General features: G+C 46.5%; 1 protein-coding gene across 14 annotated transcripts in view; it reads left to right on the forward strand.

Moving 5' to 3' along the window:
* The window catches only part of KIF1B (kinesin family member 1B), a 1,289,105-nt gene extending 1,263,078 nt beyond the window's left edge, over positions 1–26,027 (forward strand). For all 14 annotated transcript variants that reach the window (XM_069241187.1, XM_069241189.1, XM_069241193.1 and 11 more), the window contains 2 exons: positions 10,417–10,535; positions 23,453–26,027. In XM_069241187.1, the coding sequence (XP_069097288.1) occupies positions 10,417–10,535; positions 23,453–23,495 (162 nt within the window). In that variant the 3' untranslated portion in view covers positions 23,496–26,027. The remainder of the gene's footprint in view (positions 1–10,416; positions 10,536–23,452) is intronic.
* Positions 26,028–27,129: the final 1,102 nt, after the last annotated feature.

Consider the following 27,129-nt stretch of genomic DNA (forward strand, 5'->3'; position numbering starts at 1 on the left):
TGCCGGGCCCCAGAGGCAGACATGATGCATATGTTTTGGAGCTGTCTGTCTGCCCGCATGCTGTGGGCAGAGGTCCTGCGCCACTCTCTTATGTGTCACAAGCCGTGAGGATCTGGATGACTTGGCTGGCTGCTTCTGGGGCCTCTATAAGTGCTGTTAAGTGGGAGGTGCCTCCAACTGATTTATTGACCTGGCGCTGCTGCCAGTCAGGAGGACAGTCGCTGTGCATTGGAAGGCCCGACCTTCCCCGGTGTGACATACTGGCAAAGTGTGACTCTCCAGTGGGGTACGGCAAAGGCCACTGTGCTACGATGCAAGGAAATACAGAAATTGAGAGAGCCCCATTTCAGTTGCGTGGGACGACATGCTGTCTGCTCTCCATGGTAACCCTGATGGAGGTGAAAGCACTGCATGATATGACACAGTGAATGCCTTCCTGATAGCACTTCCCTGCAGAGGCATGCTTCCCCTTTCCCTCCTTCTCCAGTAACCCCCCTGTCCACCCTGCACAGCACACATCATGTGAGTGAATGTAATACAGTTTGGGCACTAATGCACCCACTCTACTGATCCAGTGAGGGTGTCACAAAAGTGGCCCTATCATCCCCCACCACCATAGGGGTTCCACAGTTAGGAAGGCAACTGTTTGATTCAACGCAGGTTAATGGGACCACTGTTTGGTTTGTGTTTTACCAGTTAAGCGTAGTCAAGACATTGTGAAATCCAGATGGAACTGTTATGGCTGGAACTCAGCATATCTGATAGAGACTTCTAGTTGCAGATTCCTTACATTAGAATTTCCCTCAGGCGTCAGACTGGATCCGGAGATTTTTCTTCGAACAATACCCTTGCACGTCGGTAGGTGGCGTCGGTCGACTCCGTGGGCGTCATTGGCATCGTAGTCGCCGTGATGACGTCGGGAGTAGTACATAGGTGCACAGTTACGTCAGTTCTTTTCTTTCCGTGCCACGCGCTGATCCGGCGAAGAGCTACCCTGGTCTATTATTTGACCGAATTCACCGTTTTGTCGAGTTTTTGTGTGAAACACGACTGACTATCTGGGCAGATAGCTTGCTACGACAGTGGCCTTATGACGCCACACCTGGTTGCATACTTCAGAGACAAAGCAGACTCGGCCTTGGAGAGATTCAAGGATTCCCAGGCCACGGGGCGGTCCCTCGGTCTTTCCTCTGCCCCTCGCCCACCACAGTCCGCTTTTCACCCCTTTTGTGGCCAGGGAAGGGGCTCCCTGTCGCATCCTCCACCCAGCCACCGTCCCACCCATGCTGTTCAGCCTCTGCGTGGCCGGGATGCGAAATCCCGCGTGGCCGTGGGACAGGGAACCAGAGGTCTGCCCAGTCCACCTCTGCCCCCGCTCCAGCCTCCAAACCCTCCCAGTCCGTCCCCTCACTCCCATCCAGTTGGTGGCAGGATTCGTCATCACCTGCCCCACCGGAAATACATCACCATGGACAGGTGGGTTTTACAGATAGTTCGAAAGGGCTACTCCCTCCCTTTCAAATGCTCCACCGACTATGCCATCATCCTTCAGTCACCTTCCAGAGGATCATTTGGTGCTTCTCCACCAGGAAGTCGCAGCTTTCTTGGCCAAGGGAGCTATAGAAAAGGTCCCTGTGCCAGAAGTAGGTCGTGGCTGTTATTCCCTCTACTTTCCGATACCAAAAAAGGACAAGGGCTTATGTCTAACCTAGACCTTTGGGCCCTAAACTACTTGCTCAAGAAGGAGAAATTCAGAATGCTCACCCTAGCTCAGGTTCTGTCTGCCTTGGACCCAGGAGACTAGATGGTAGCGTTGGACTTGCAGGACGCTTATTTCCACATCCCCATCCTGCCTGCCCACAGACGTTACCTATGATTTGTGGTAGGTCACTAGCGCTTTCAGTTTACCGTGCTCCACTTCGGCCTTACCAGCGCCCCTCAGGTGTTCATGAAAGTGATGGCGGTGGTTGCAGCTCATCTGCGCAGGTTAGGGGTCTCAGTCTTCCCCTACCTTGACGACTGGCTGTTGAAGGCGGACTCGCCCCAGAAAGTCATCTCCCACCTTCAGACTACAGCAAACCTCCTGCACACGCTGGGGTTCACTATAAACATGCCAAAGTCACACCTGACTCCCTCTCAGAGTCTCCCTTTCATTGGAGCAGTTCTGGACACAATGCTGTTTCGGGCTTATCCTCCTGAAAAGCGAGTCCAAGACATTCAGGCTATGTTTCCGTTCTTTCAGCCTCGGTCTTAGGTTTCAGTGAGACTGACTATGAGGCTGCTGGGCCTCATTGCCTCCTGCATCCTACTAGTAACACATGGCAGATGGCATATGCGGGCTCTGCAGTGGGACCTGAAGTTCCAGTGGGCGCAGCATCAGGGGAATCTCTCCGACATGGTCCAGATCTCAGAAGGGACTGTTAAAGACCTGCAGTGGTGGCTTTCGAATCCGCAGTGGGTCCAAGGCAGATCCCTCTTCCTTCCCCACCCAAATCTCTCTATTGTGACAGATGCGTCACTTCTAGGTTGGGGCGGCCACATGAGAGAGGAGGAGATCAGAGGACTCTGGTCTCCGGCGGAGTCTGGGCTACATATCAATCTTCTGGAGCTCCGGTGCGATCAGGCTTGCGTTGAAAGCATTCCATCCCTCTCTCAAAGGGAAAGTGGTGCGGGTGTTCACGGACAATACTACCGCCATGTGGTATTGCAACAAACTGGGCGGAGTAGGATCCTGGACTTTTTGTCAGGAGGCACTACGCCTCTGGACGTGGCTAGAACATCAGGGCATTACCCTGATGGTTCAACATCTGGTGGGTTCCCTCAACGCCAGAGCAGACAAACTCAGCCGTCGATGCACAGCCGATCACGAATGGTATCTCCATCCGGAGCTGGCGCAAGGTCTCTTTCAGCAGTGGGGAGAGCCTCTGCAGAGAAAGCGCAATGTCAGCTGTTTTGCGTGTTGGAGTTTCCAAGGCGGCACTCGCTCTGAGATGCTTTTTTTCTCGAGTGGAACTCCAGCCTCCTTTACGCCTTCCTGCCTATACCTCTTCTGCCCAGAGTTCTCAAGAAAATCAGGAATGACCGGGCCCAAGCCATCTTGGTGGCTCCGGACTGGGCACAGAGAGTATGGTATCCAGAGCTATTGAGCATGTCCATCGATTCTCCACTCAGACTGCCTCTTCGGGCGGATCTTCTGTCGCAGCAACAGAGGACGGTTCTTCACCCGAACCTGTCCAACCTCCACCTTCATGCTTGGAGATTGGGCGGCGACAGTTGACGGCTTTTGCACTTCCACCCAAAGTCTGCGATGTTATCTTGGCTGCCAGGCGTCCATCAAACAAAACTGTATAGGCCTGTCGTTGGAATACATTTGTGGCATGGTGTACCAACAAATCTGTTGATCCCCGTTGTGCCCCTCTGTCCGAGGTTCTTCTGTTCATTCTTTCTTTGGCCCAGCAGGACTCTGCTTTGGGCACCCTTAAAGGGTATTTATCTGCCATTTAGCCCTTGCTTAGGCTACCTGATCAGCCCTCACTCTTTAAATCTCCTATTGTGAGTAGAATCCTAAAAGGACTCACCCATTTATTTCCTCCCACTCCATTTATCATGCCTCAGTGGGACCTCAATCTTGTACTTACTTTTTTGATGTGTACTCCCTTTGAGCCAATGCATAATTGTCCCTTGCAGCTCCTCACCTTCAAAACTGTCTATCTTGTTGCAATCACCTCAGCTCCCAGGTTGAGTGAGCTTCAGGCCCTTTCCTCAAAACCTCCATACTTATCTGTGCACCCTGACAAAGTAGAGTTGCGCACTAAGGCTTCTTTCCTTCCTAAGATGGTTACATCCTTTCATGTAGGCCAGTCCATCACTCTGCCTACTTTCTACGCACCCCCACATCCTTCCTATGAGGAGGAGAGACTCCACCGTCTGGACCCAAAAAGAGCATTGGCGTTCTACCTTAATCGTGCTAAAGATTTTCAGGTGGACGATCAACTCTTCGTTGGGTATGTGGGTGCGAAAAAAGGGAAGGCGGTGCAAAAACGTGCCATCTCTCGATGGGTGCTTCTTTGCATCAAAATGTGCTACGCTTTGGCCAAGAAGCAACCTCCTGAGGGCTTGCATCCTCTTTCAACCAGAGCACCTGCTGCTTCCACTGCGTTAGCACGCTGAATTCCTGTCCTGGATATCTGCTAGGCAGCTACGTGGATGTCCCTGCACACGTTTGCTAAGCACTACTGTCTGGACAGTCAGGTCCGTCGGGACGGCTTCTTTGGTCGTTTGGTTTTGCAGGACTTCCTAGTATGATCTTGGTTCGCAGCCCACCACCGAGGATGGCATTGCCTGGGTATCTATTCTAAGGTAAGATATCTGCAACTAGAAGTCGCTATCAGATGTACAAGTTACGTACCTTTGGTAACGAAATATCTGGTAGAGACATATTCTAGTTGCAGATATTTTAGTTTCCGCCCACCCTTCTCCCCGCTTGCAAACTGATTTCTAGGGACAGGTCCTTAGCTCTAGCGCACCAATCTCAGTGTTCTTAGCGGCTCTGCACTTTGGCGTGGAAAGTCGTTAAAAGAAACTGACGTCACTGCGTGAGGGTGGCATCTATGTACTAATCTTGACATCATCATGGCGACTACGACGCCAACGACACTCGCGTAGTCGACCGACCAACATGCCCAAGGGTATTGCTCGAAAAAAAATCTCCGGATCTATATGGTAAGGAACCTGCAACTAGAATTTGTCTCTTCCAGATATTTCGTTACTGAAGGTAAGTAACTTGTACGTTAATGCAACTTCTTGGTTTACTGAAGATGCTTTTTATGTCTGCTATATCATATACTGGCAAAATTCAATAAGGATGGTTTAAAAAAAGAAAAAAAGCAGTGTGCTTGACTTATGAATTCGTAGATAGGTAACTCAGCAGCCAGAGTCATGCTGCAGAGCTTGATTTTGACAACATCCAGAGTTCCATTCACTACCATTAAGAACCACTTGATCCACTTTTTCTATGGTTGTTAAGGGACCACTGAGATTTGAGATAAAAGTCAAATGTTCGGAGTTAGGATGATGTTAGATTTCTAGTGTTCGAAGACTTCTAGAGCCAGATGTTGTCAAGGTGTATGGGCCTAAAATCGACCCAGTGTTCACCCAGGGGTTGCTCTGCAGCCACAATGTGCTACTGGCTGGACTGGAATTTACAGTTGGACTTCAGAAGGTCTAACTGCAGTCTCTCTGGTACCATTGAAGCTTGAGAGATAAAACCCATGGCCCTAAGTCTATAAAAACAAGCTGTTGCCATCAGGCTAGGGGACAAGAGTGTTACTCTACTATTCCATTAGGGTAGATGCAAAAAGTTTACAGGAGCGGGCACAAGTGTAAGATTCTCCACCACCTGCCAGGCTTCCACCAACAATCGATCTCCCCAGGGCCTGATGTGGGTGCCTTTACTCACCACTTACTTGTCTAGGGATGAGAGCACCTTTTGGTTGTACCATTAGCCTAGCAGAGCCTCGAAAACTACAGGTGAAAGCAACAGAGGAAAACATGCAGAGCACCTCCAGTAGGCTTGAAATTTGAGATCATGAGGATGGAGAGATAATGGTGTAGACACAATGCACAAAATGGAGGCAAGATATCACAATTCAAAATGAGTAACTTTTTATTCAACAACGGGCAGCATTTTCAGGTCTATATCCACCATCTGGACTGAGCAGTGAGGCTGTTCGCAACAAGTTTGTCTCCTCTAGCCTCCTATCTCAGTTGAGAGTATGCGTGATTTGTGCCTAGTAATATATGCACATTGTTACACAAAGCTCAGTCTCACATGATAATACTTTCTTTTGGCATCTCTCCAAGCATACAGCATCTTGGAAAACTCTGAAGCAGACATCTGGTGGTATGTTAGCCCTATATCAAACATAACAGCCACACACCACTTACACCGGAGGCAGTAGTGTTTTCTGTGATCAGTAGTGTTTTCTGTGATCTCATGTAATCTTTGTGAAAACAGAGCTTTTCATTCTCCAGGGAAAGATCGTTCTTGCTCAGATGTAATTGCTTTAGGCAAAGTCCAATACAGCAAAATCTTAGCACTGCCTTTCCTCCACAGAAATAAATATAATCTTAGTCCATTAAAGCCATTTCCAAGTTTGCAGTGAGGTGACTAAAGGTCTACTAGACACCGACTTCGTCTTGCATTGCCCTACGTCCATGATGCTGTTATCTTGCCAATATCTCATGTTGGGGTGCGTGCGTTCACACACCCACCTATCTCTTCCCTCTCCCCTCAAGGGCTGGTAGTTACAAGATATTGAAAATTGAGATCACATGTAAATTGTGCAGAATCTGGCTACAAATAGAGTAGGGGCTGCATATCAACATTTTCCAACTATGAGCTGTTAGATAGCTTTTTGGGTTTTTCATCACATTCTGAAGGAAAAACAGAGGACTTGTTGGTGACTACGGCCACAATAGGGTATTACATGCATGCAGGAATTCACAAGATTTTTTATTATCTTTGGAGGTCCTTGAGGCATGGACATGGCTTCTCAAACCTGGCTTATTCCTCTGTAAATCACATTTGGGACATCAGCTGTATATGTTTTAACCACATATATTCAAACCTGTCAAGGGCAAGTTTAACCGAATCCTGGTTACCACTTTTATATTTGGCAGACTAGACCCAGTGAGTAACAGAGCAGTGGCTTAGCGTGCTGGTGTCCATACCCGGTATTCAAGGGAAGGCCTTTTTAGTGAATTTTTATACCAAATTTGTGCATGCCTTTTTCACTTCTTTTGATGATCTCGGGTATGATGGAGCAAGCTCCTTTCGTCTTAAAGGGCTTTAAAGGCCACAGCCTGAAGGCCATCCACTCCTGGCTTTGCACAGAAAAGTTCTAATGTATTAATGTAGTTTCTAAAGGTGTTTTTAAAAATACTAAGAGTATTCCTTGCTTAATGGTGAGGAATATTTAAGAACGTGAATTTATGAGGAATACCAATATTGTTAATTATAGGTGAGTAACTATTTCAAATACTTCCACAGTTGAAGGCATACTAACCACTGTTTTCTGAATCCCCTTAAATTGGCACGAAGTGTATTCATGCCTCCCTCTCAATACCAACATTCTGGGCCCTGTATGCTGGTGAACCCTCCCCCCCTTGATTGGGGATTCCTGTCTCTGCATTCTCACCTTCCTTCTTTCCCAACAGTTGTTCATAGGTATATAGTTCATCCTTCTCCCTTCAGAAATTCCTGTATCTTCATGCAGATACCCCTCCTGTTTGCAGGCCTCTATACCATAATGACATGTCTCCCCATCTGTAAGGAAATGCCTTCCTTGGCATGGTTACCCCCTAACTTTTTGCCTTTTGTTGATGCCAGTTATGATTGAAGTTTGCTGGGACCCTGCTAACCAGGCCCCACCACCAGTGTTCTTTCCCTAAACGGTACCTTTGCTCCCACAATTGGCACAGCCCTGGCGCACAGATACGTCCCTTGTAAATGGTACCCCTGGTACCAAGGGCCCTGTGGCCAGGGAAGGTCTCTAAGGGCTGCAGCATGTATTATGCCACCCTGTGGACCCCTCCGCCAGCACATGCACACTGCCTCACAGCTTGTGTGTGCTGGTGGGGAGAAAATGACTAAGTCGACATGGCACTCTCCACAGGGTGCCATGCCCACCTGTCACTGCCTGTGGCATAGGTAAGTCGTCCCTCTAGCAAGCCTTACAGCCCTAAGGCAGGGTGCACTATACCACAGGTGAGGGCTTAAGTGCATGAACACTGAGCCCCTACAGTGTTTACGCAAAACCTTAGACATTGTAAGTGCAGGGTAGCCATAAAGAGTATATGGTCTGGGAGTCTGTCAATTACGAACTCCACAGTTCCAAATGGCTACACTGAAAACTGGGAAGTTTGGTATCAAACGCCTCAGCACAAAAAATGCACACCGATGGCAGTGTGGGATTTATTGTAAAATACACCCAGAGGGCATCTTAGAGATGCCCCCTGATTACCAGTCCGACTCCCAGTGCTAGGCTGACCAGTTCCTGCCAGCCTGCCACAACCAGACGAGTTTCTGGCCAAATGGGGTGAGTGCCTTTGTCACTCTGTGGCCAGGAACAAAGCCTGTACTGGGTGGAGGTGCTTCTCACCTCCCCCTACAGGATCTGTAACACCTGGTGGTGAGCCTCAAAGGCTCATGACTTTTGTTACAGCACCCCAGGGCTTCCCAGCTAATAGAAATGCCCGCCCTTCCGGCCACTGCCCCCACTTTTGGCAGCAAGGCTGGAGAAGATAATGAGGAAAACAAGGAGGAGTCACCCACCAGTCAGGACAGCCCCTAAGGTGCCCTGAGCTGAGGTGACCCCTGCCTTTAGAAATCCTCCATCTTGAGTTTGGAGGACTCCCCCAATAGGAATAGGGATGTGCCCCCCTCCCTCCAGGGAGGAGGCACAAAGAGGGTGTAGCCACCCTCCAGGACAGTAGCCATTGGCTACTGCCCCCCTGACCTAAACACACTCCTAGATTTAGTATTCAGGGGCGACCCTGAACCCAGGAAATCAGATTCCTGCAACCTACAACACGAAAAAGGACTGCTGACCTGAAAGCCCCGCAGAGATGACGGGATGACAACTGACTTGGCCCCAGCCCTACCGGCCTGTCTCCAGACTCAAAGAACCTGCACAGCGACGCATTCAAGAGGGACCAGCGGCCTCTGAGGGCTCAGAGGACTGCCCTTGACCCGAAGAACCAAGAAACTCCAGAGAACAGTGGTGCTGTTCAAAACCAACCTGCAACAAAGAAACAACTTTCAAAGAACTCTCGCTTCCAGCCAGAAGCGTGAGACTTCACACTCTGCACCCGACACCCCCGGCTTGAGTCCAAGAGAACAAACACCGCAGAGAGGACTCCCAGGTGACTACGACACCGTGGGTACCCTGAGTCGACCCCCCTGCACTCCCATAGCGAAGCCTGCAGAGAGGATCCAGAGGATCCCCCTGACCGCAACTGGCTGGTAAGAGAACCTGATGCCTGGACCAAGCACTGCACCCACAGCCCCCAGGAGTACAGGAGTGACCAGGAGGCGGCCCTCTTCCTAGCCCAGTTGGTGGCTGGCCCGAGAATCCCCCCTGTGCCCTGCCTGCATCGCCTAAGTTACCCCCAGGTCACTCCATTGCTTTCAGTAGCAAACCTGACGCCTACTTTGTCCACTGCACCCAGCCGACCCTGTGCCGCTGAGGGTGTGTTTTGTGGGCTTGTGTGTGTCCCCTCCAGTGCTCTACAAAACCCCCCTGGTCTACTCCCCGAGGATGCATGTACTTACCTGTAAGCAGACTAGGACCGGAGCACCCCTGTTCTTCATAGGTGCCTATATGTTTTGGGCCCTCCTTTGACCTCTGCACCTGACCGGCCCTGTGTTGCTAGTGCTGTGGCTTTGGGGTTGCATTGAACCCCCAACGGTGGGCTGCCTATGCCCAGGCGATTGACTGTGTAAGTGCTTTACTTTCCCGAGGAACTTAACCAAACTTACCTCCCCCCAGGAACTGTTGATTTTTGTCCACTTTTAAAATAGCTAATTGCCATTTTAACCTAAACTGTGTGTACTACTGTTTTAAATCAAAGTTCTCTACTTACCTGTGTGAAGTACCTTGCATTTTTTGTATTTACCTCAAATCTTGAATCTTGTGGTTCTAAAATAAATTAAGAAAATATATTTTTCTTTATAAAAATTATTGGCCTGGAGTTAAGTCTTTGAGTGTGTGTTCCTCATGTATTGCCTGTGTGTATACAACAAATACTTAACACTACCCTCTTAAGCCTACTGCTGGATGACACTACCACAAAATAGAGCATTGGTATTATCTACTTTTGCCACTATCAACCTCTAAGGGGAGCCCTTGGACTCTGTGCACACTATCTCTTACTTTTAGATAGTATATACAGAGCCACCTTCCTGCACCATCCCTTAGTTTGGCTGTCCATGTATAGCTTTTCCTGCTATGTTTCTTTCTTTCTTATCACTGTTGCCCTGAAAGACCATAGCAGTGTATGCATTGTGCCAATATGTGTTTGATGAACAGAAAATCAAAAAGAACAGTGGTTCCTTCATACGTAATTTGTAAGAACTAAGAACTTGGGCCAGTGTTTGAGCAAACTATTTGTACTATGAGGACCTAGGATGTTCAGATTTCTACCCTACACATGATTATGAAGTAGAGGCATAAGTGTCAAATTGAATTAAGGATTTATTTTTTTCTACCCTCAAAACATAGCCCCTATGACCAGCAGTCTACTTGTGTGTGTGTGTGTTTGGGTACACAGAAGCATACCTCTGAGCCTTCAAAACACAGATATTCTTGCTTGCTATGTGTTCATCTGTTTTGATTTTTGTGTCTTTTTCCCCAGACACCGAATACCTTTGCAGTGTGTACTAACTACCGTGGGATCTTACTACAGGCCATCAACGACAAGGATATGAATGACTGGCTGTACGCCTTCAACCCACTGCTAGCTGGCACTATAAGGTGAGACAACTGCTTCTGATGGATACTTAAAGCCACAGATACCTCTTCTTGTGAGTATCCCTTTGCACTAGACTGGATATGTAGATTTTTTTCAGCATTGTTCCTACACACATAAAATACACTCAAGAGGCACTCATTGTAACATAAAAAATAATAGTACTCATGAGTACTGCACACTAATAGGAGGAGTCATGTGGCTCAGTGTTGGTTTCATCACATTAACACTCAGTTATTTTTTTCTGCACCTTCGGATCCGGAGCTCACCCTCAACTTTTTCGTCATCTTATCAACAAGCATTTCTCCAATTTATCTCACACTTTGCAAGCCATTATGTCCCCTCTGAAGAGTACAGAGGCACAGACTGGTGCAGAATAGAGTAGCACAGTGTGGAGTGGTATAGAGTGGTGCAGAGTAGAATAGTGCCGTAGAGTGCAGTGGAGTAGAGTTGAGTTGAGTGGAGTGCTGCAGATTTAATTGACAAAGAATGCAGTAATCCAGAGTAGAGTAGCATCAAGTCCAGTGACTTAGAACGCAGTGATGTACAGTGGCGTAGAGTGCAGTGAAGTTGCGTACAGTGGTGCAGATTAAAGTGCAACAGTGTAGAGTGCAGTGGACTGGTGTAGATTAGAGTGAATTGGTGCATTTGTGTACACTGTTGCAGAGTATAGTGACCCAGAGTGTAGTGGCATAGAATTCAGCAGAATACAGTGCAGTGGCATAGTTAAGAGTGGTGCATAGCAGAGTACAGTGGCACAGAGTGTAGTTGTGCAAAGTAGAGTGCAGTGATGCAGAGCAGAGTGGTGTAGAGTTCAGTGGCAGAGTGCAGTGTTGTAGAGTTTAGTGGTGTAGAGTGATGTAGAGTACAATGGTGCAGAGTAGAGTGGCGTATAGTGAGGTGACTTAGACTGCAGTTGTGTAGAATACATTTGAGTACAGTGCATTGGCATAGAGTGCAGTGGTGCAGAGTAGTTTAGAGTGGCATAGAGTGCAGGAGTGTAGAGTTAAGGGTGACAGAATAAAGAGCATTGGCGTAAAGTGCAGTGTTGCAGACTGGCGTAGAGTGGAGTTGCATAGAATGGAGTTGTGCAGAGTAGATTGGAGTGGCCTAGACTGTAGAGTGTAGTAGTGTAGAGTAGTGTGGCATAGTGTGCTTTGGTTTAGAGTAGAGAGAAGCAGAGTGAAGGAGCGTAGACTGCAGTGGTGCAGAGTTGAGTGTTATGCAGTGACGCAATGTGGTGGAGTGGTTTAAAGTGCATGGAGCAGAGTGGTGTAGAGTGAAGAGACATAGAATGAAGTAGCATAGAGTGGAGTGGTGCAGAGTAGAGTGCAGTGACGCAGTATGGAGTGGTGTGGTTTCGAGTGGTGCAGAGTAGAGTGCAGTGGCATAGAGTGGTGCAGAGTAGAATGAAGTGGCATAGAGAGTGGTAGCACACAGCCTTTACAGATAGCACTTTTTCAACTGAAATGACCATTACATTTGCATAGAAATACAATTTTACTAATAAAACTATACATCGAACAAACGAGTGGAAATGGCAACACCTAGTTTATTGCTTTGTTTCAATCATATTAAAGTATTTGTTTCCAACACACTTCAGAATTAACAAAAAATGTGCTTCATTCAGGCTTTCAGAATTCGGATATTTTCTGAAATACTTGTGCAGTTCATTTAGATATAGTGTGCTAGAAAAAATACCCTTTCCTTTCCCAGTGTCCAGCAAGGATGTCACACAATCCTCACAGTTTGAAGTTCGAGAAAGAAAAGAAAATGCTTGACATTTGACCTCTGTCTATGAATGCACAGCAAATGTGACAAAATAAGGGCCAGATTTATGGGCCTGTTTCCAGAAATGAGCACTTGTGCAAGAACATGACGGGTGTTGGTGTGAGAAGACTTTGCTTCTTGGGAGAGACAAACTCACTCCGGACAGCCTAAAATAATTAAAGCCCGCAAATAGAAAGCTAGAAAATGTGAGTTACAAGCCAGAAAGCCAGTGGTAAGCAACAGGCGTAATGCATTCCCACTGAAGCATTCTGAATGTCCCCAAGATGTCTTTAGCAAAATAGACATCTGTGCTATATGGTAGGCTGCGACCTAAGAAACATAAGAAGTCAAAACACAACTCTCTGACCTGGTCCCCTGCTGAGGAACCAGTTTCACAGATTATACTGGTGAAATTCAGATTCCAAGGTGCGTTGGTAGCGCCACAACAAGTTGAGGCCTTCAAGGAAGTTATGTTGATCTTCTTTGGCACCCTTCCAGATCCCTTTAAGCACCTTCAGGCCCCAAGAATCCGAGGAGGCCTCCATGTGTGCTGTGGCTGGCAGATCCATCCTCTGTGCTGTCTGCGCTTTTTGATTATACTGTGGAGTCTGCCCTTATTCCAGAGCCAATGCACAAGCCAACTTTGAATCCTGCATCAAGATCTTTGACGACCCCTTTCTCGTTGACGCCGCAGACACCCAAGGAAGAACCCATTGTCTTATTGAACTCACAAGCGAGCCTGCACGCTCATGACCAAAATTGTGCCCTCTTCAACCTTGGCCAGAAGTGAGGCAGCTTCTTTCTGGCTGATAGAACCTTGCTTCACCTAGGAGGCTCTACATTCCCTTTGTTTCAGACTTAGAACATAGTCAGCATGGTAATGGAGATGATAGGGGTAATGAATCCCTTTACTATGATGAAGACCATCTTTTTCAGAACCTTCAGACTGTCAGTGGGATAGACACTTCCTCAGACATTCGGTCAAAGCCTTGGAAGAGTCTTGGTGCAAAGACAACACCAAGGTCCATCTCCAGAGCAACAGGCCTAACCAGTCCTTTTAAGGCTGGGGATCCAGCCAACAGCGTCTAGCCCCTCAGGGGCAACACACTGCTCAAACCCCCTGTTCTTGCCCACTACCGCCACCAAGAGCTATGCTTGCCTTCAGCAGCACATGGCCATCCTGTTGAAAGTATGATGTTATTACCTCCACAGGTGGCAGAGCCTCACATCCGACATGTGGGTGCTTCAGATAGTTCAGCAAGGATATGCCCTACCATTCCTTTCAGACCCACTGCATATTCCACCTACATTAGAGCAACTGTCAGAGGATCATTTGTCCATTTTAAGGCAGGAGGTGTCGGTTCTTTTGGATAAAGGTGCCCTAGAGAGGGTTCCGTCAGAAGAAATAGGGACTGGATGTTGCACCCATTATTTTCTGGTGCCAAAGAGTTCGGTCCTATTTTAAAACTTCACTCTTCCAATTTATTGCTGAAAAGGACAAATTCAAAGTGCCCTCATTTGCCCAAGTTCTATCTTCCCTGGATCCAGAAAACTGCATTGTAGCACTGGATGGTATTGCTGGTCTTGTAGGAGTCAATTTTCACATTCCCATCGCGCAGACCCACAGCCGTTACCTGCGGTTCAGTGTGGACCAGGAACATTTTCTGTTTTTAGTGTTCCCCTTCAGCTATACCAGTGCTTGCCTGGATGTTCATGAAAGTGATGGTGGTGGTCTCAGCACATCTTTGGAGGCTGGGGATACCAGTGTTCCCCTACCTTGACAACTGGCTGTTGAAGGTAGGCTCACCACAGTCAGTCATACACCACCTCCAGACGACAGTGAACCTCCTAACATCTTCTGGGTTCTCGATCAACTTGCGAAAGTCACACCTGACTCCTTTGGAGAGGCTTCCATTCATCTGAGCAGTTCTGAAGATGGTGCAATTTTGAGCCTTCCCTCCACATCAATGAGTCCAGGACATCAGAGCTATGATCCCGATGTTTCAACCTCTGTCCTGGGTCTTGGAGAGAGTCGCTCTGAGGCTTCTTTGCCTCTTGGTCTCCAGTATCCTGCTAGTGGAAAGCTAGATGGCACATTCGGGCTGTGCAGTGGGATTTGAAGTGTCAGTGGGCGCAAGACCTAGGGAATCTATACAAGTTTCAGAAGAAGCTGCGAAAGACCTGCAGTGGTGGTTGCTCGACCACAAGTGGATGGCCGGCTGACCACGCTCCTTACCCTACCCAGAACTGACAGTGGTGACGGACGTGGCACTGTTGGGTTGGGGAGGTCATTTGGGAGAGGTGGAGTTCAGTGATGACAGTTGACTGGCTTCATCCTTCCTCCAGAACTAGTTGATGTCATTCTTGTGGCCAGGAGTCTGTCTATGAATTCTGTTTATGCCAGCTGCTATGAAAACCTGATGGAATTCTGTCACACAGACCCATTACAAGCAAAGTTATTGGATATTCTGCTTTCTTTAGCCAAGCAAGGCCTCACGTTGGAACCAGTTAAAGGTTACTTTTCTGGGCTTTTTGCGTTTACTGGACCAGCCATCCTTGTTACAATCATCTGTTGTGATGCGTTTACTTAAAGGTCTGTAGTATATGTTCCCACCCAAACCTTTTGTAATGCCACAGTAGGACCTTCATTTGGTTCTCACTTTCCTGGTGTGTACTCCTTTTGATCAAATACACAGCTGTTCCTTTGCGTCTCTTGAGTCTGACCCTCAAAACCGTCTTTATCATAGCAATAACATCAGCTTGCTACATGAGCAAGCTACAAGCGCTCTCCGTTTGCCCACTTGGCACCACTTTTTTTCTGTACAAACTTATGTTGTGGACTAAAGTGCCATGTTCGCCGAAGGTTGTTAGGCCCTTTCATGTTGTTCAATCCATCACCCTTCCATCATTCTTTGCCACCTCTCCCCTCAAAGGAGAAGAGACTCCACCGCTTTGATCCTAGAAGAGCTTTGAGATTTTAAATCAATGGTACCAAAAAACCATCGAGTGGGTGAATAGTCCTTTGTGGTGCTTTCTGGAGCGAAGAAGGGAAGGGAGGGCAGGGCAGACAAAGAGCATATGAAGGTGAATATTACTCTGTAAAAATCTGCTCTGCATTTGCCAAGAAGCAGTCCCAGGAGGATCTGAGGGATGATTTGACTAGGGCCAAGAGTGCTACCACTGCGTCGGCACGCAGAGTACCTGTTCTGAACATCTGTGAGTCTACAATGTAGGTATCACTCCATGTGCTTACAAAGCACTACTGCTTTTGTAGCCAGGAAAGAGCACTTTGCCCGTTTAGTAGTGCCCATTAATTTTCTTGTTTGAGCCACTCCACAGATCACCTAACTTGTAAGGCACTGCTTTGTTATCTATTCACAGGGTGAGAAATCTGCAATTATAATTATCCTTCAGAAGAACAAGTTACTTACCTTTGGTAACTCTCTTTCTAGTGGATACACTATCTAACCGCAAATTCATCACCACCCTCCCTCCACCTCTTTATGTGGAATAAACTCCTTTTACCATCCATATAAAGAACCCAAGTTGGAGAACTTTACAATTTCATATCTGATCAGTTACTAAGTTCAGTGTCCAACGGCACAAACTGAGTCAAGAAAGAAACTACAGTCAGCAAAGGAACCTACAGCTCACAGTGGTGGGGACATGCATGTGGCTCCAGAGTCACTTCTGAGGAGTGACGAAGCTGACACTGAACTGCATGATGACACCTACCAACACGCAGAGATTAGTGCTGAGAAAAATCTCTGTATCCAGTCCGGCACCTCAGAGTATTCACATGGGAATCTGTGGTTAAAGTACCCACCAGAAAGAGTGTTACTGTAAGCAGATAACTTGTTAGAGTACAAAGTAAAGTTAGTAAATACAATTTTAGGGTGTTTCTGAGGGTCACCTAGGCATCTAGGAATTATTAGGTTATAAATCTGTAGAGGATGCCCTTGCTGTGGAACTTTTCTTGAAGGTAAGTAACTTTTCCATTCCGCATAACAATACGTGAACATCCTAATGAGCATCATTGTTCATCTGGCTCCCCAGATGATCCCTGCCCAGTCACCTTTCTTCATTTGTGCATATCAGTTCTCACTTTCGTCAGTATAATAAATCTCTCCCTCTTTGAGATGTGTGCCTTTGGTTTGGAAGGCTGGGGTTATCAGCTCTCCCACCTTAAAAAACGAAATCTGGGTGAATGTCTTCCCCTGAAATCAAGCCATGCAAGACTTGCAGGCAGCATATTTCAATTACTGACCCTGACGCCTCCTGCATTTTTGATTTGGCAATGATCATGGCCTTGCGCTATGTGATCTATGTCAGCAAGAGGATGTGTGAAAAGTAGTTGAGTGATAGAGAGGCCAAGGTCAAAGTCTCTCCCAGCCTGGGAGAAGACATAAAAAACATTTGTTTTTTTTAAGTAACACTGCTCCTTTCACAATGGCAAGTGTGAGAGGCAGGAATCTTCTACCTTCTCATCCAAACCAATTCCAGCTCTGCAAATAATCTCTGAAATTAGCTTCCCACACTCTGGTGCATCTGCAGTACAAACAGAAGCTTTCAAAAAGGCCATATTGCCAATATTTGCTACCTTTCACTCTGAGTTCCTGTTGTTGGCTCCTGAAGAGGAATTACAAATGCCTTCTTCATTAAGCAGCACAATTGAAATGCCAGTAGTTTTTGCCTCATCAGTGAATCTGGTTTTGTCCCCGCAGGAGACTGTGAAGTTGGTACTGAAGGCTATCTCTAAGTCAGTTTCGAATTCCTTTCCAGCAGAGAGATGTGTTTCGACTTCTGATGTACCTTCAGGAGAGCAGATCTTGCAAGTTCCTAGGTATACAACTGAGGATTACTTATGGAAAACAGAATTTCAACTGATTGTCAAATTGATAAGGAAAGGGTTCTTCAGAAGATTACATGGTGTGCTTGAATACTACTCGAGCACTTTGACCTTTCACAGTTGTCCTTCTCCATTCTATGGGCGCTAACTGGATGATCATCTGACACTTCTCCACGAGGAAGTCTCGGCTCTCTTGGCCAAGGGAGCCATAGAGTGCGTCCATGTGCCAGAAGTAGGTTATGGTTGTTATTCCCGCTACTTTCTGGTGCCCAAAAAGGACATGGCCCTACACCCTATCCTAGTCCTCCGGTCGCTCAATCTCTTCCTCAAAAAGGAGAAGTTCAAAATGCTCATTCTGGCTCAGGTCCTATCTGCCCTGGACCCAGGAGACTCAATGGTAACATTGGACTTGCAGGACGCACATTTCCATATTCCCATTCTGCCTGCCTGCCCGCAGACGTTACTTGCAGTTTTGTCCATGCCCCCAACAAAGTATCTGTCACTGGCTTAAAATCTAGGATGGGTTCAGTAGCTGTTTGCCCTGGCTCAACGGCTTCTATACGACCACTGGGATTGACCTCCAAGAAGGAGAGCTAACGGTCAAGGACTTTACCCACTCTACCCTTCATCATGGATTAAGAACCACTCTTCTACGTGAGAGGAGTCCTGACTCTTGGGAGGCGTCAAGGCCACTAGCCTCCTGCAGGTCGTCTTACCAATTCTCCTTGTGATATGGTTGGCCTATCTCATCGCCCGCTTTGGAGTCATTGTACAAATCCATGCCGAACAGGGAATGCAGGGTATGTGTTAGTCTTTGGGGAGGGAGATCTTGTGAAAAAAATGTTGCCCTATGGTGGCCGAACGCAGCCTTGGTAAAGGTCAACTAGTGCAGACTGAGTGACAGAGGGGACAGTTGGATCCTTACAATCCAGTGCTGATGGAGTCTGCATTGGTGTTGAAGTAAAGGAAAGTGGTTTGGACTGTGGCCTTGGAGACAGAGTGAGGACTGAAGCCGAAGGTGGCCCCATCGTGGGCTCAGAGATGCAGCTAGTTCAAAGTGCGAACCTGCTGGCGGTAATCAAGGTGGAATACTTCTTGTTTCCATGGGGCCCACTGGTGTGCCAGAGGGAGTTGGCATGAGACCAGAGAGTCGGAGCATGGCTTTATGGTACTCTTCTATCTGTTTAGGAGTGAAACTCTGTTATGCCGAAACAAATTGAAGGATTGGCTCTGAAGTCGAAACCACTTTGGGAGCGAGATCAAGACATAGGATGCTGCCCCCTGCACCTTCTCAGGGTAATGTGTAAAGTGGGAAAGAATCAAGTCCCTCTAAGATTTCTTGTGGTTTTTTTTCCAACGTACCCAAGGACTTTGATCGAGACTAATACCGGCCTCTGGATTGACTCCTGCAACTTCTAGAACTCGAACAGGACAGGGCCCGAACTTATGACTTGGACCCTTCTTGTCACTAAGTCTTCTGGTGCTTAGCAATGTAGAGTTTTGCCTTGCAGTCTGATATGGTCTTCGGGTTCATCAAAGTGCAGTCACTGCAGGCCTTAAAACTGTGATTTGACCACAAGCAAATCTGATCAGCATCTGTCACAAACATATATTTCCAACAGTCCTCACAGAGCTTTAAACCTTATATTTTGGTTGGTGATATGTCCTTTGCACACTGAAAAAGAAATTGTTGGATCAAGGTAAGTTCTCAAAGAAGCAAGAGATAGCTCTGGATCCACACCTGGTGGTGAAGATTGAAAGGAACTGACATCAGTCTGTTTATGAGTGGCTCTTATATAGGCTCAGCATCTCATTTCCGAAGTGGAATTGCATCAGTCCGCAGGGTGCCACCTATTAGCGCACAGAGGTACTGTTGAAAAGTTTCCAGATCCAGTCTTGAGCTTGCAGAATAGTCAAAAGGTGAGACATCTGCGACTAGAAGTCTCTATCTGAACACAAATATCATAGAAATGCTTTTCATGCAGAACGTGAAAAAGATAGTAAGTGTAGCAGAGTAATATCTTTCTAGTATAGCCCCCACTTTTTGCCTGATGTCAGTGTGTTTAGAATGTAGTTCAGTGGGATCCTGCTAATAAGGACACCAGTGACTGCGCTCTCTCCTCTAAATTTGTTTGCTGGTAAACCTTTTATCCCCACAAGTGGCATACTGGTGCACCCATGTAAGTCCTTAGTATATGGTACTCAGGTACCCAGGGCATTGGTTAACCAGGAGTCTTTCATGGGATACAGAATATGTTATGCCACTCATGCAAGCCCATGCAAACTCTGTCTGCAGGCCTGCAATTGCAGCCTGTGTGAAATGGTGCATGCACCCTTTCACCACCAAACCTGGTCACTGCACTTAGACATTATAAGTCACCCCTCTGCTTGGCCCTTCAGCCCAAGGGCAAGGTGCACGCCTCTACGTGTGAGGGTACACCTACAGGAGCAGGGTGCCCCTACACACCCCAGGCCCATTCCTGGACTCTGTAAGTGTGGGGAAGCCATAAGGTATGTAGTGGACACTGGTCAACACAAGTGGTCCGACTACATAATAGCTTCTCCGAACCTAGGCTTGTTTGATATCAAACATGTTGGAATCATGCAACTAACAGATTCCAGTGTTATGTGCATGATACCATGTACTCTGGGAGTTCCTTAAAGGATCCCCCAGTTCTGCCTGTGCAGTCTTACAGGGTCTAGCTGCCAGCCCACACTGCTGCTGACACTTTTCTGCCCTCCTGCTGGTGAGCCATGCTCAGGCAAGAGAGGCAGAACAAAAGAATGTTTGCAAGGGAGAGGTGTGACGACCTCCCCCTGTGTATTAGGTGTTTAAGTGTGGGGTGGGGTGGCCACAGAGCACCACTAGACTGCTTTGAAAGTCATATTTAGTACCCTCCTTGTATAATCCAGTTTGCTCCAGTCCAGGAACCCCTGGTTCCCTTTCTGGTGCAAAACTACACAGAGGACAGGGCAGTGACCACCCCTTGTCCAGCTTCTCCCCTAGGGTGGTGAGCAGAGCTCACCCAGGTGGCCCCCTGATTCTGCCACCTTGGAAAGAAGATGGGCAGAGGCCCCTGAGAGCATCTGTCTGGTTAGGCCAGGTAGAGGACGTCCCTGGTCTCCACTGATAGGTTGGTCACTTCAGAGAGTGACCAACTACACTTTTATAGTTACTTAAGGGCTCCCTTGCGGTTGGGTCCTCAGATTTGTCGAGCAAGATTCTCCAGGGAACTCTGTGCAAGACATCTTCTACCCCTGGCCTCTGGAACCATTACCGGTCTGCTTTGGAACCAAACAAGTCTGTTTCTACCTATGTGAAACTCGTGGGGGCTCCATCGATTTCTGCTGGCCTTCATGCATGTTGATGGCCATCCCTGACTCCCCTTCAAGGGTAGAGTGTCTTAGACCTTCAAGGTCCCCAAAATGTTGCAGATCCTTCTACAGCTTCTGCTTGCATTTGCCAGTGCTTGTTGGTGACCTGACTGGTCACTGACCCTCCTGCAATCCGGCGAGAGACAGCATATAGGCGACTCCTGGGATCTTCTGCAGCTCCTGGACCCCACAGCTGGATCTCTTCTTCCACCGACTTGCAGGAACTTCTTAAGGAGGGTGAGCATTGCCACCAGCACCACTTAGGCACCTCAAAGGGTGCTGGACTCTGTCCCTTTCCTTTGCACGTCCTCCATGTCCAGAATCCATCCTTGGGTTCCACTGGCCTGGTCCACGGGTCTTGACAGCAGCTTGACATCCAAGGCATCCACTGACTTCAAGCCCATCAGGCATCTGGCATCCTTCTCCGCCCTGCTTCTGGGTCCCCCGGTGTAGGTACTCTGACTTCTGGGTATCCTGGGGCGTGGGTTCTAGGCATCCTTCCTCTTGTCTGCTGGTTTCTTTAGGGTCCACTTTTGAAGAATCCTGAATCCCACTAACTCCAATTACAACTCTCTGTGTTAACCTATGGGACAACTGGGTGGGTAACTACTTTGCACATGGTTGCTGGGGACACTTATAGTACTTACCTCTGGTGTTTCTATCTGTCCCCAGCGCCTAGCTAACTTCCACACTTACCTTGGTTGGGTTCACTATTTCACATTCCACTTTCTTGGTATATGGTTTGGCCCTCCCATAGGGCCCTGTGTATTAGTCAGCTATTTCTGATGCTTATTTTGTGTACATATTGTGTGTAGATATCTCCAAAGGGAGAGACACCAATGCAGGTCCAGTAGTAGTGCTGTAATAAAGTAACCTTTATTTTTGCAACACTTGTGAGGTTTCTTCTTATGAGTAAGTTACTGCCTCACTACTGTGGTATTGCAAGTACTTTACATTCCTCCTGGATAAGTTTCAGCTTCTCGCCTCAGCTACTCCCAGAGAACGTTTGCTATCTGGACACCTATTCACTATCACTAAGGGTTGCCAGGACTCAGTATAGGGTGCCACACCATGGGTGTACACTATAAACTGAGCCAGGGTGGTGTAGTATGCACACCTTTGGCGATTCTCCACACGTCCTCCACTCAAGCTGCCACTCAGCCCCTCCTCTCCTAGTCGATGGAGATGGTACTCCACCCTAATCTCCAAGAACTCCACCTACATGTCTGGAAATTGAACAGGGTCACTTGAGTTCCTTTCAGCTGCCACAGGAAGTGGTTGACATCATTTTTTTTGGCATGTCACCCCTCATCAAAACAGCTTACTCTTGCAGATGGAGTACTTTTGATGCATGGTACACGAACAACAATGTAGACCCTTTGCAGGCCAAGTTAACCCAGATTCTACAATTTGCATTTTCCCTTGCCCAGAGGGTGTGTGCGATTGTTACTACTAAGGGGTATTTAGTGGCATTGTCAGCATTGTTCTGTCTGCCTGGCCAGGCAGCCGTCTTCAAATCACCCTGTGTGGTGAGTTTTCTGAAGGGATATACCAATTTCTATCCACCTAACCCCCCTTTGTTGTTTCCCAGTAGAACCTTAAATTAGTGTTAACTTTTAGTTTTTGTACTACAGATAACTTCAGCCAGACGGTTGAGAGAGCTGCAGTTCCTTGGTTCCCGTCCACCTTTCAAATCATTTAACACTGGCATGTTAGAGTTGAGAAACAGTGCTGCTTTCCTGCCTAAGTTGATGATTTTATTACATCTGAGTCAGTTCAACACCCTTCTGTACCCCGCCCCATCCAATGAGGAGGGTGCGGTTGCACAGATTGGATCCTAGGCAAACAGTCAACTAAGATCTGGACCACCCAAAGGACACAAGACTGGATAACCATATCTTTGGGGGGTACTGAGGTGCCATGAAATGCTAAACGCAAAGCAGTTCAGAAAAGGACTTTTTCAATGTGGATTATCCTCTACATAAAGACCTGCAATGCACTGGCCAAGAAGCAGTCTCCAGACGGAATTAAGGCCCGTTCTACCAGAGCCAAAGCCACACTTTATATGCAAGGAAGCCACAAGGGCATCTCTGCACACATTCACTAAGCATTACTGGCTGCCTTCCAAGGTGCATAGAGATGGTCATTTTGCCAGATCCATCTTGCAGGAATTTCTGGAATAACAATACATCAACCCTCCTCCTAGGTGTGTATGGCTATGGAACGTATTCTACAGGTGAGGAATCTGCAGGTAGAAGTATCTGTCAGAAGAAACAGTTACTTACATGCAGTAACAATCTTTCTGGCAAATACTCTACCTGCAGATTCTTCACAAACACGTTTTAATCCCATTTTAAAGGATAGTTGAAAGGATATTTTTTGATATTGCACTCCTCTATCAATGTCAACCCATCCTCTTGTTTCAAAGGCTGTGAAATAAGAAGGAAACTGACGTTGTTGCACTCGAGTCAGCGCTTTATGGCTTTGGCGACATCCTCTGATGCCACTCCCGGCATCAATGCGAAGCCAGCGTCCCATACCAGCGACATGAGAGCTTTCAGGTTTCAGAATCCAGTTTGATACCTGGAAATATTCTACAGGTGAGGAATCTGCAGTTAGATAGAGTATCACCAGAAACTTTGTTAATGCAGTAAGTAACCTTTTCTTATTGTTCTCTGTCGCTACTGTTAACTTTCATCAGAACGCTTAAACATTGGTATTTGGCACAACATACTGCCCTCCTAAGTCCTTTCTGCCAATTAGTTTCCATTGTTAGGGTCTTTAATCAGTCTGGTCCCCTTCATGACATCGTTTTTGGATCCTGCTGTGTTATCTGCATTTAGGTCAATACATTATTTGAATTAACCTGTGTAGTGAGAAGTATTGCCTTTTGCTTTGCTCTTATGTTCTCCTTTTTTGTTTTTGCAGGTCAAAGCTTGCCCGGAGGCGCACTGGACCCTTGAAGTACTGACCAGCCTACTAATCCTTCATTAAGACCCAAATGCTCCCCTCCCACGCTCCTGTCTCCCTTTGTAATTCTTGATGGTTTCTCTTGTCTGTAAAACCTGTGGCGTTCTCTCTCTGCTCTCACCCCGTTCACTTGAGCTGAGGTGCTTTAATTGTAGCATGTCGCCAAACCAAACAAGAATAGAAGAAAGAACAAAAAATCCTTGTCCCCTCCCCGCAGCAGTTTCCTTTTGTAGATATCTCCACATTCCTTGCCAACTTTGTTCCAGCATCATAAACTGTTTGTATCCTCAGTGGAGTTTTTATTTTTTGTTTCTTGTAGAACCAAGATTCTTCTATTTTTCTCCATCTTCCTCTCCAGCACCCACTCCACCATGTTCATTTTTAGAAAAATATTCTTTATCATCTGTGCTGCTTGGCTTCACAACTTGTGGGTTCTTGGCAACATGCTGGTGCGCTGAATGCTGTGCTACTGAGGCAGCATTTTTTGGGTGACTGTCTCCATATTGGGAACTTTGTATCATGTTTGGGGGCATCAGAACCATGTCAGGAGTGTCTGTATCTTGTCAGTAACGTAGGCATCTCTTAAGCAATGTGGATTCCATGTTGGAGGTCTGAGTAGCATGGTGGAAGTTTTCATGTCAGGCTGAGACCCAGACCACCAGGTGTGGTCCAACCCGCAAATGTGTTACCAAGGCACCCTCAGGGTACCTTCTGCACAAACCTGGGAATTCTGTAGAAAGGCATTACTGTGGCCTCATGGCAGCATGAGTCTCTTCTAAAGATTAGGCATATCTTTGATGTCGAAATGATAGTAATAATTAGTTTAATCCACATCCTCTTTTGCTATACTGAGGTTTTTTTTGTGCACTCTCATAAGAGTTTGGTCTTGAGGTGGTCAGCACACAATCATCTGCTTCTTTCCAAGGTCCTGGTGCAGTATTTGTTGTGTTGAGTTTATAATTGGATGATTTCAGTAGTGTGCAGTGCACAGGACCATTGGTTTTTCTTATCTGTGATACTGGTCTATATCGCTGAAACTTCCTCTGGGATTTGGGAGGATTTGGAGTGCAGTGACTTAATATCTCAGCAGCAAGTGTCCAACCATGCATACCATACTCTACTAATTTACTGACCAAATCTTTATTTCTCCTTCTTAGATTTGGAATGTAACACTTATCAGGGTGGGTGAGAGATAACATGATGCCTCCAGGGACCTGGATGTGTTCTCTCTTTACTCTGAAGGTGTTCGGAGAAGTGCGCCAACCATACTCAGTATCAGTTCAGCCTGGGACCATGTCACTCCCTTCAGGGCAAATATTCTGTCCGTTATGCTTACAGCATTGTATATGTGCTAACCCATGTACCAGCGCTGCAGGCACGATGAAGAGAGTGAGAGAAATAGAGAAACTTTTCACCCTTAGTTCCAGTATATCCAAAATAATCCTTTACTCAGTCTAATTCAGAGCCCTCAAATTATCCCTACTGATTTTTAATCCTGCTGCCACCAATCTCTGTATTTCAAATTGCCTTATCTGCCTCATATTTTATTTCCCTTAGACATTTTCTATTCTGTGTCCCACTGCTCTCTCTCTTCTATAGAGCAAGGCATTTTCTAGTTCTTGAGGGTTTGTGAATATAATTTTGAGTGCAAATGCATACTTTCAACAGGAAAAAACAATTAATTCATGACAAACTAGCTTCAAGTGACAGTGCTCTCATTTATAGGACAGGGTGCTTTTACGCAGGTCACTAGTTTATCTTAAGGACACTGATCATTATGCCACACACCATCACACATACTCCCCATTCCATATCTCTCTTTAACTCTATCCCTTTTTCCCTGTCAAAACTAAAATCACCACCTATCTCCCTTTTTACATTTATTCGTTGAGTCCCTATTGTTTTGAAATACAAAGTAATGTAATCTTAAGAACATTTGAGCATGCACATTTATAACAATGGTCTTTACATATCAAAATTCAGAATCTGAATGATGAAAGCATTAGCTGCTCAGCAAAGCATCCATTTTATGACCAAGCCCTTCTGAGGGTGGTATAAGGTAACACTCCTTTCATGGATAAGGGTTGTTTAATGTTTGCACGTCTAGTGTCTTCTGACGCTGTATTGCTTCCATTCCTCTGTATTATTCTTGTACAGAATTGTTCAGGGGAGCGTGGTTCTAAGAAATTGCCACTAAAGTCCAAAGCTTCTGATTTAATTCCTGTTTTGTGACATTTGATTTTCTTGACCAATTAGTGTTCCTGCTTTACGTTGTTCTCCGTAACAGCCTCCTTAGACACATACAGACTCACCCCGTGCACAGAGGTCTCCTGAGGAAAGTACTCTGTCACCCAGTCCTTTGCCTCTTGCTAGAAGCTCTTCCTGTGATAAGTGGTTGTAGGCTTGATGCAGCACAGTAAATGCCAGTTTAATGTGTGCTTGTAAAATTGAAACAAAATTGTCTTTGCTTAACAAGCTGCAACTGATTTTGGTAGAACAGGATGCGGTGGAGGTGAGAGCTTTCCATGATTATGTAAGTTAGCAGTGCAGGAGAAATAAGTGACACTTCAGATACCTGAATAAGCAGATTGATAACAGAATATTCTTCTTCAGTACTGTAGCCAAGCACAATATTTAAATGTGTCAGGATGCAATTTTTTGTGAAAATGCGAGGCAGAAAAGCAAGGTGACACTTCATGAGAGTAGCATGGTTTGTCAGACGGCAAGTCCACTACCGTGGCGTATTTTTGGACCTCTGGTGCAATAGACAGCTGGGGCGCTTACGGAACTGGCCATATTCACTTCAGCTGTTCATGGCTTGAATTTGTGTGTTGACTTTTAATTATTTTTTTGAACAGGACAGCACTAGACAGGAAGAGAATTAATCAAGGTCCAAATATGAGCAAGGCTGAGAGAACAAATTCATACTTCATCTGTATGGAAAAAATGCAATCTGGAAATTCAGAGGCAGCTTAATAGTCTTTCTCTGCCATCTAATTCCAGGAAGTGTAGTTTGTAGGCACAGCTACCTGGATCTAAGAGTGGAGCGGTAGAAGTATAAAACAAATATCTTGAAGATAGTTTACTATTTAGCACACATGTATTACAAATAGGGTTAAAAAATCATGCATACATTTGGCAATGATTAAGTTATCAGCAATGTTTGTGGCCTGGAGGATTCGGCTTTTGCAGTTCATTTTCCATTACATTGTAACATGTCAGGGAACAAAAATCCAACTGAGCATGTGTTCTGAGACTGATTCTATACAGCCTTCATCACATGCACGGAGGAAAGCAATGTCATCAAGCCTATTGAGCATACGCTTTAACCTGATGCCAGGGTTAACCAAACCCACCAAGGATATATATGGGGAGAAAAAACAACCAGCCCATTTTGGTGTCTGTAAACTGACATATTTCATTAAACACTCCAAATGACAGGACCAAGGCCTGATGTGTTTCATCCGACAAGGAATATATCAGGAGATATGTGACAAGGGCCAGCCAAATCAGCATGGATATGTTCAGATGTCAAAAACCCTTTCCAATACAAGATGGCAGTGGGGTCAAGCAATAACTTGGTTTGAGTTGAATAACATCATCAATCAGCCAAGCCACTCAGAATTGCTTGGAAT

This window comes from Pleurodeles waltl, chromosome 6 (assembly GCF_031143425.1).
Source record: "Pleurodeles waltl isolate 20211129_DDA chromosome 6, aPleWal1.hap1.20221129, whole genome shotgun sequence".
In the NCBI taxonomy this organism is placed as follows: Eukaryota; Metazoa; Chordata; class Amphibia; order Caudata; family Salamandridae; genus Pleurodeles; species Pleurodeles waltl.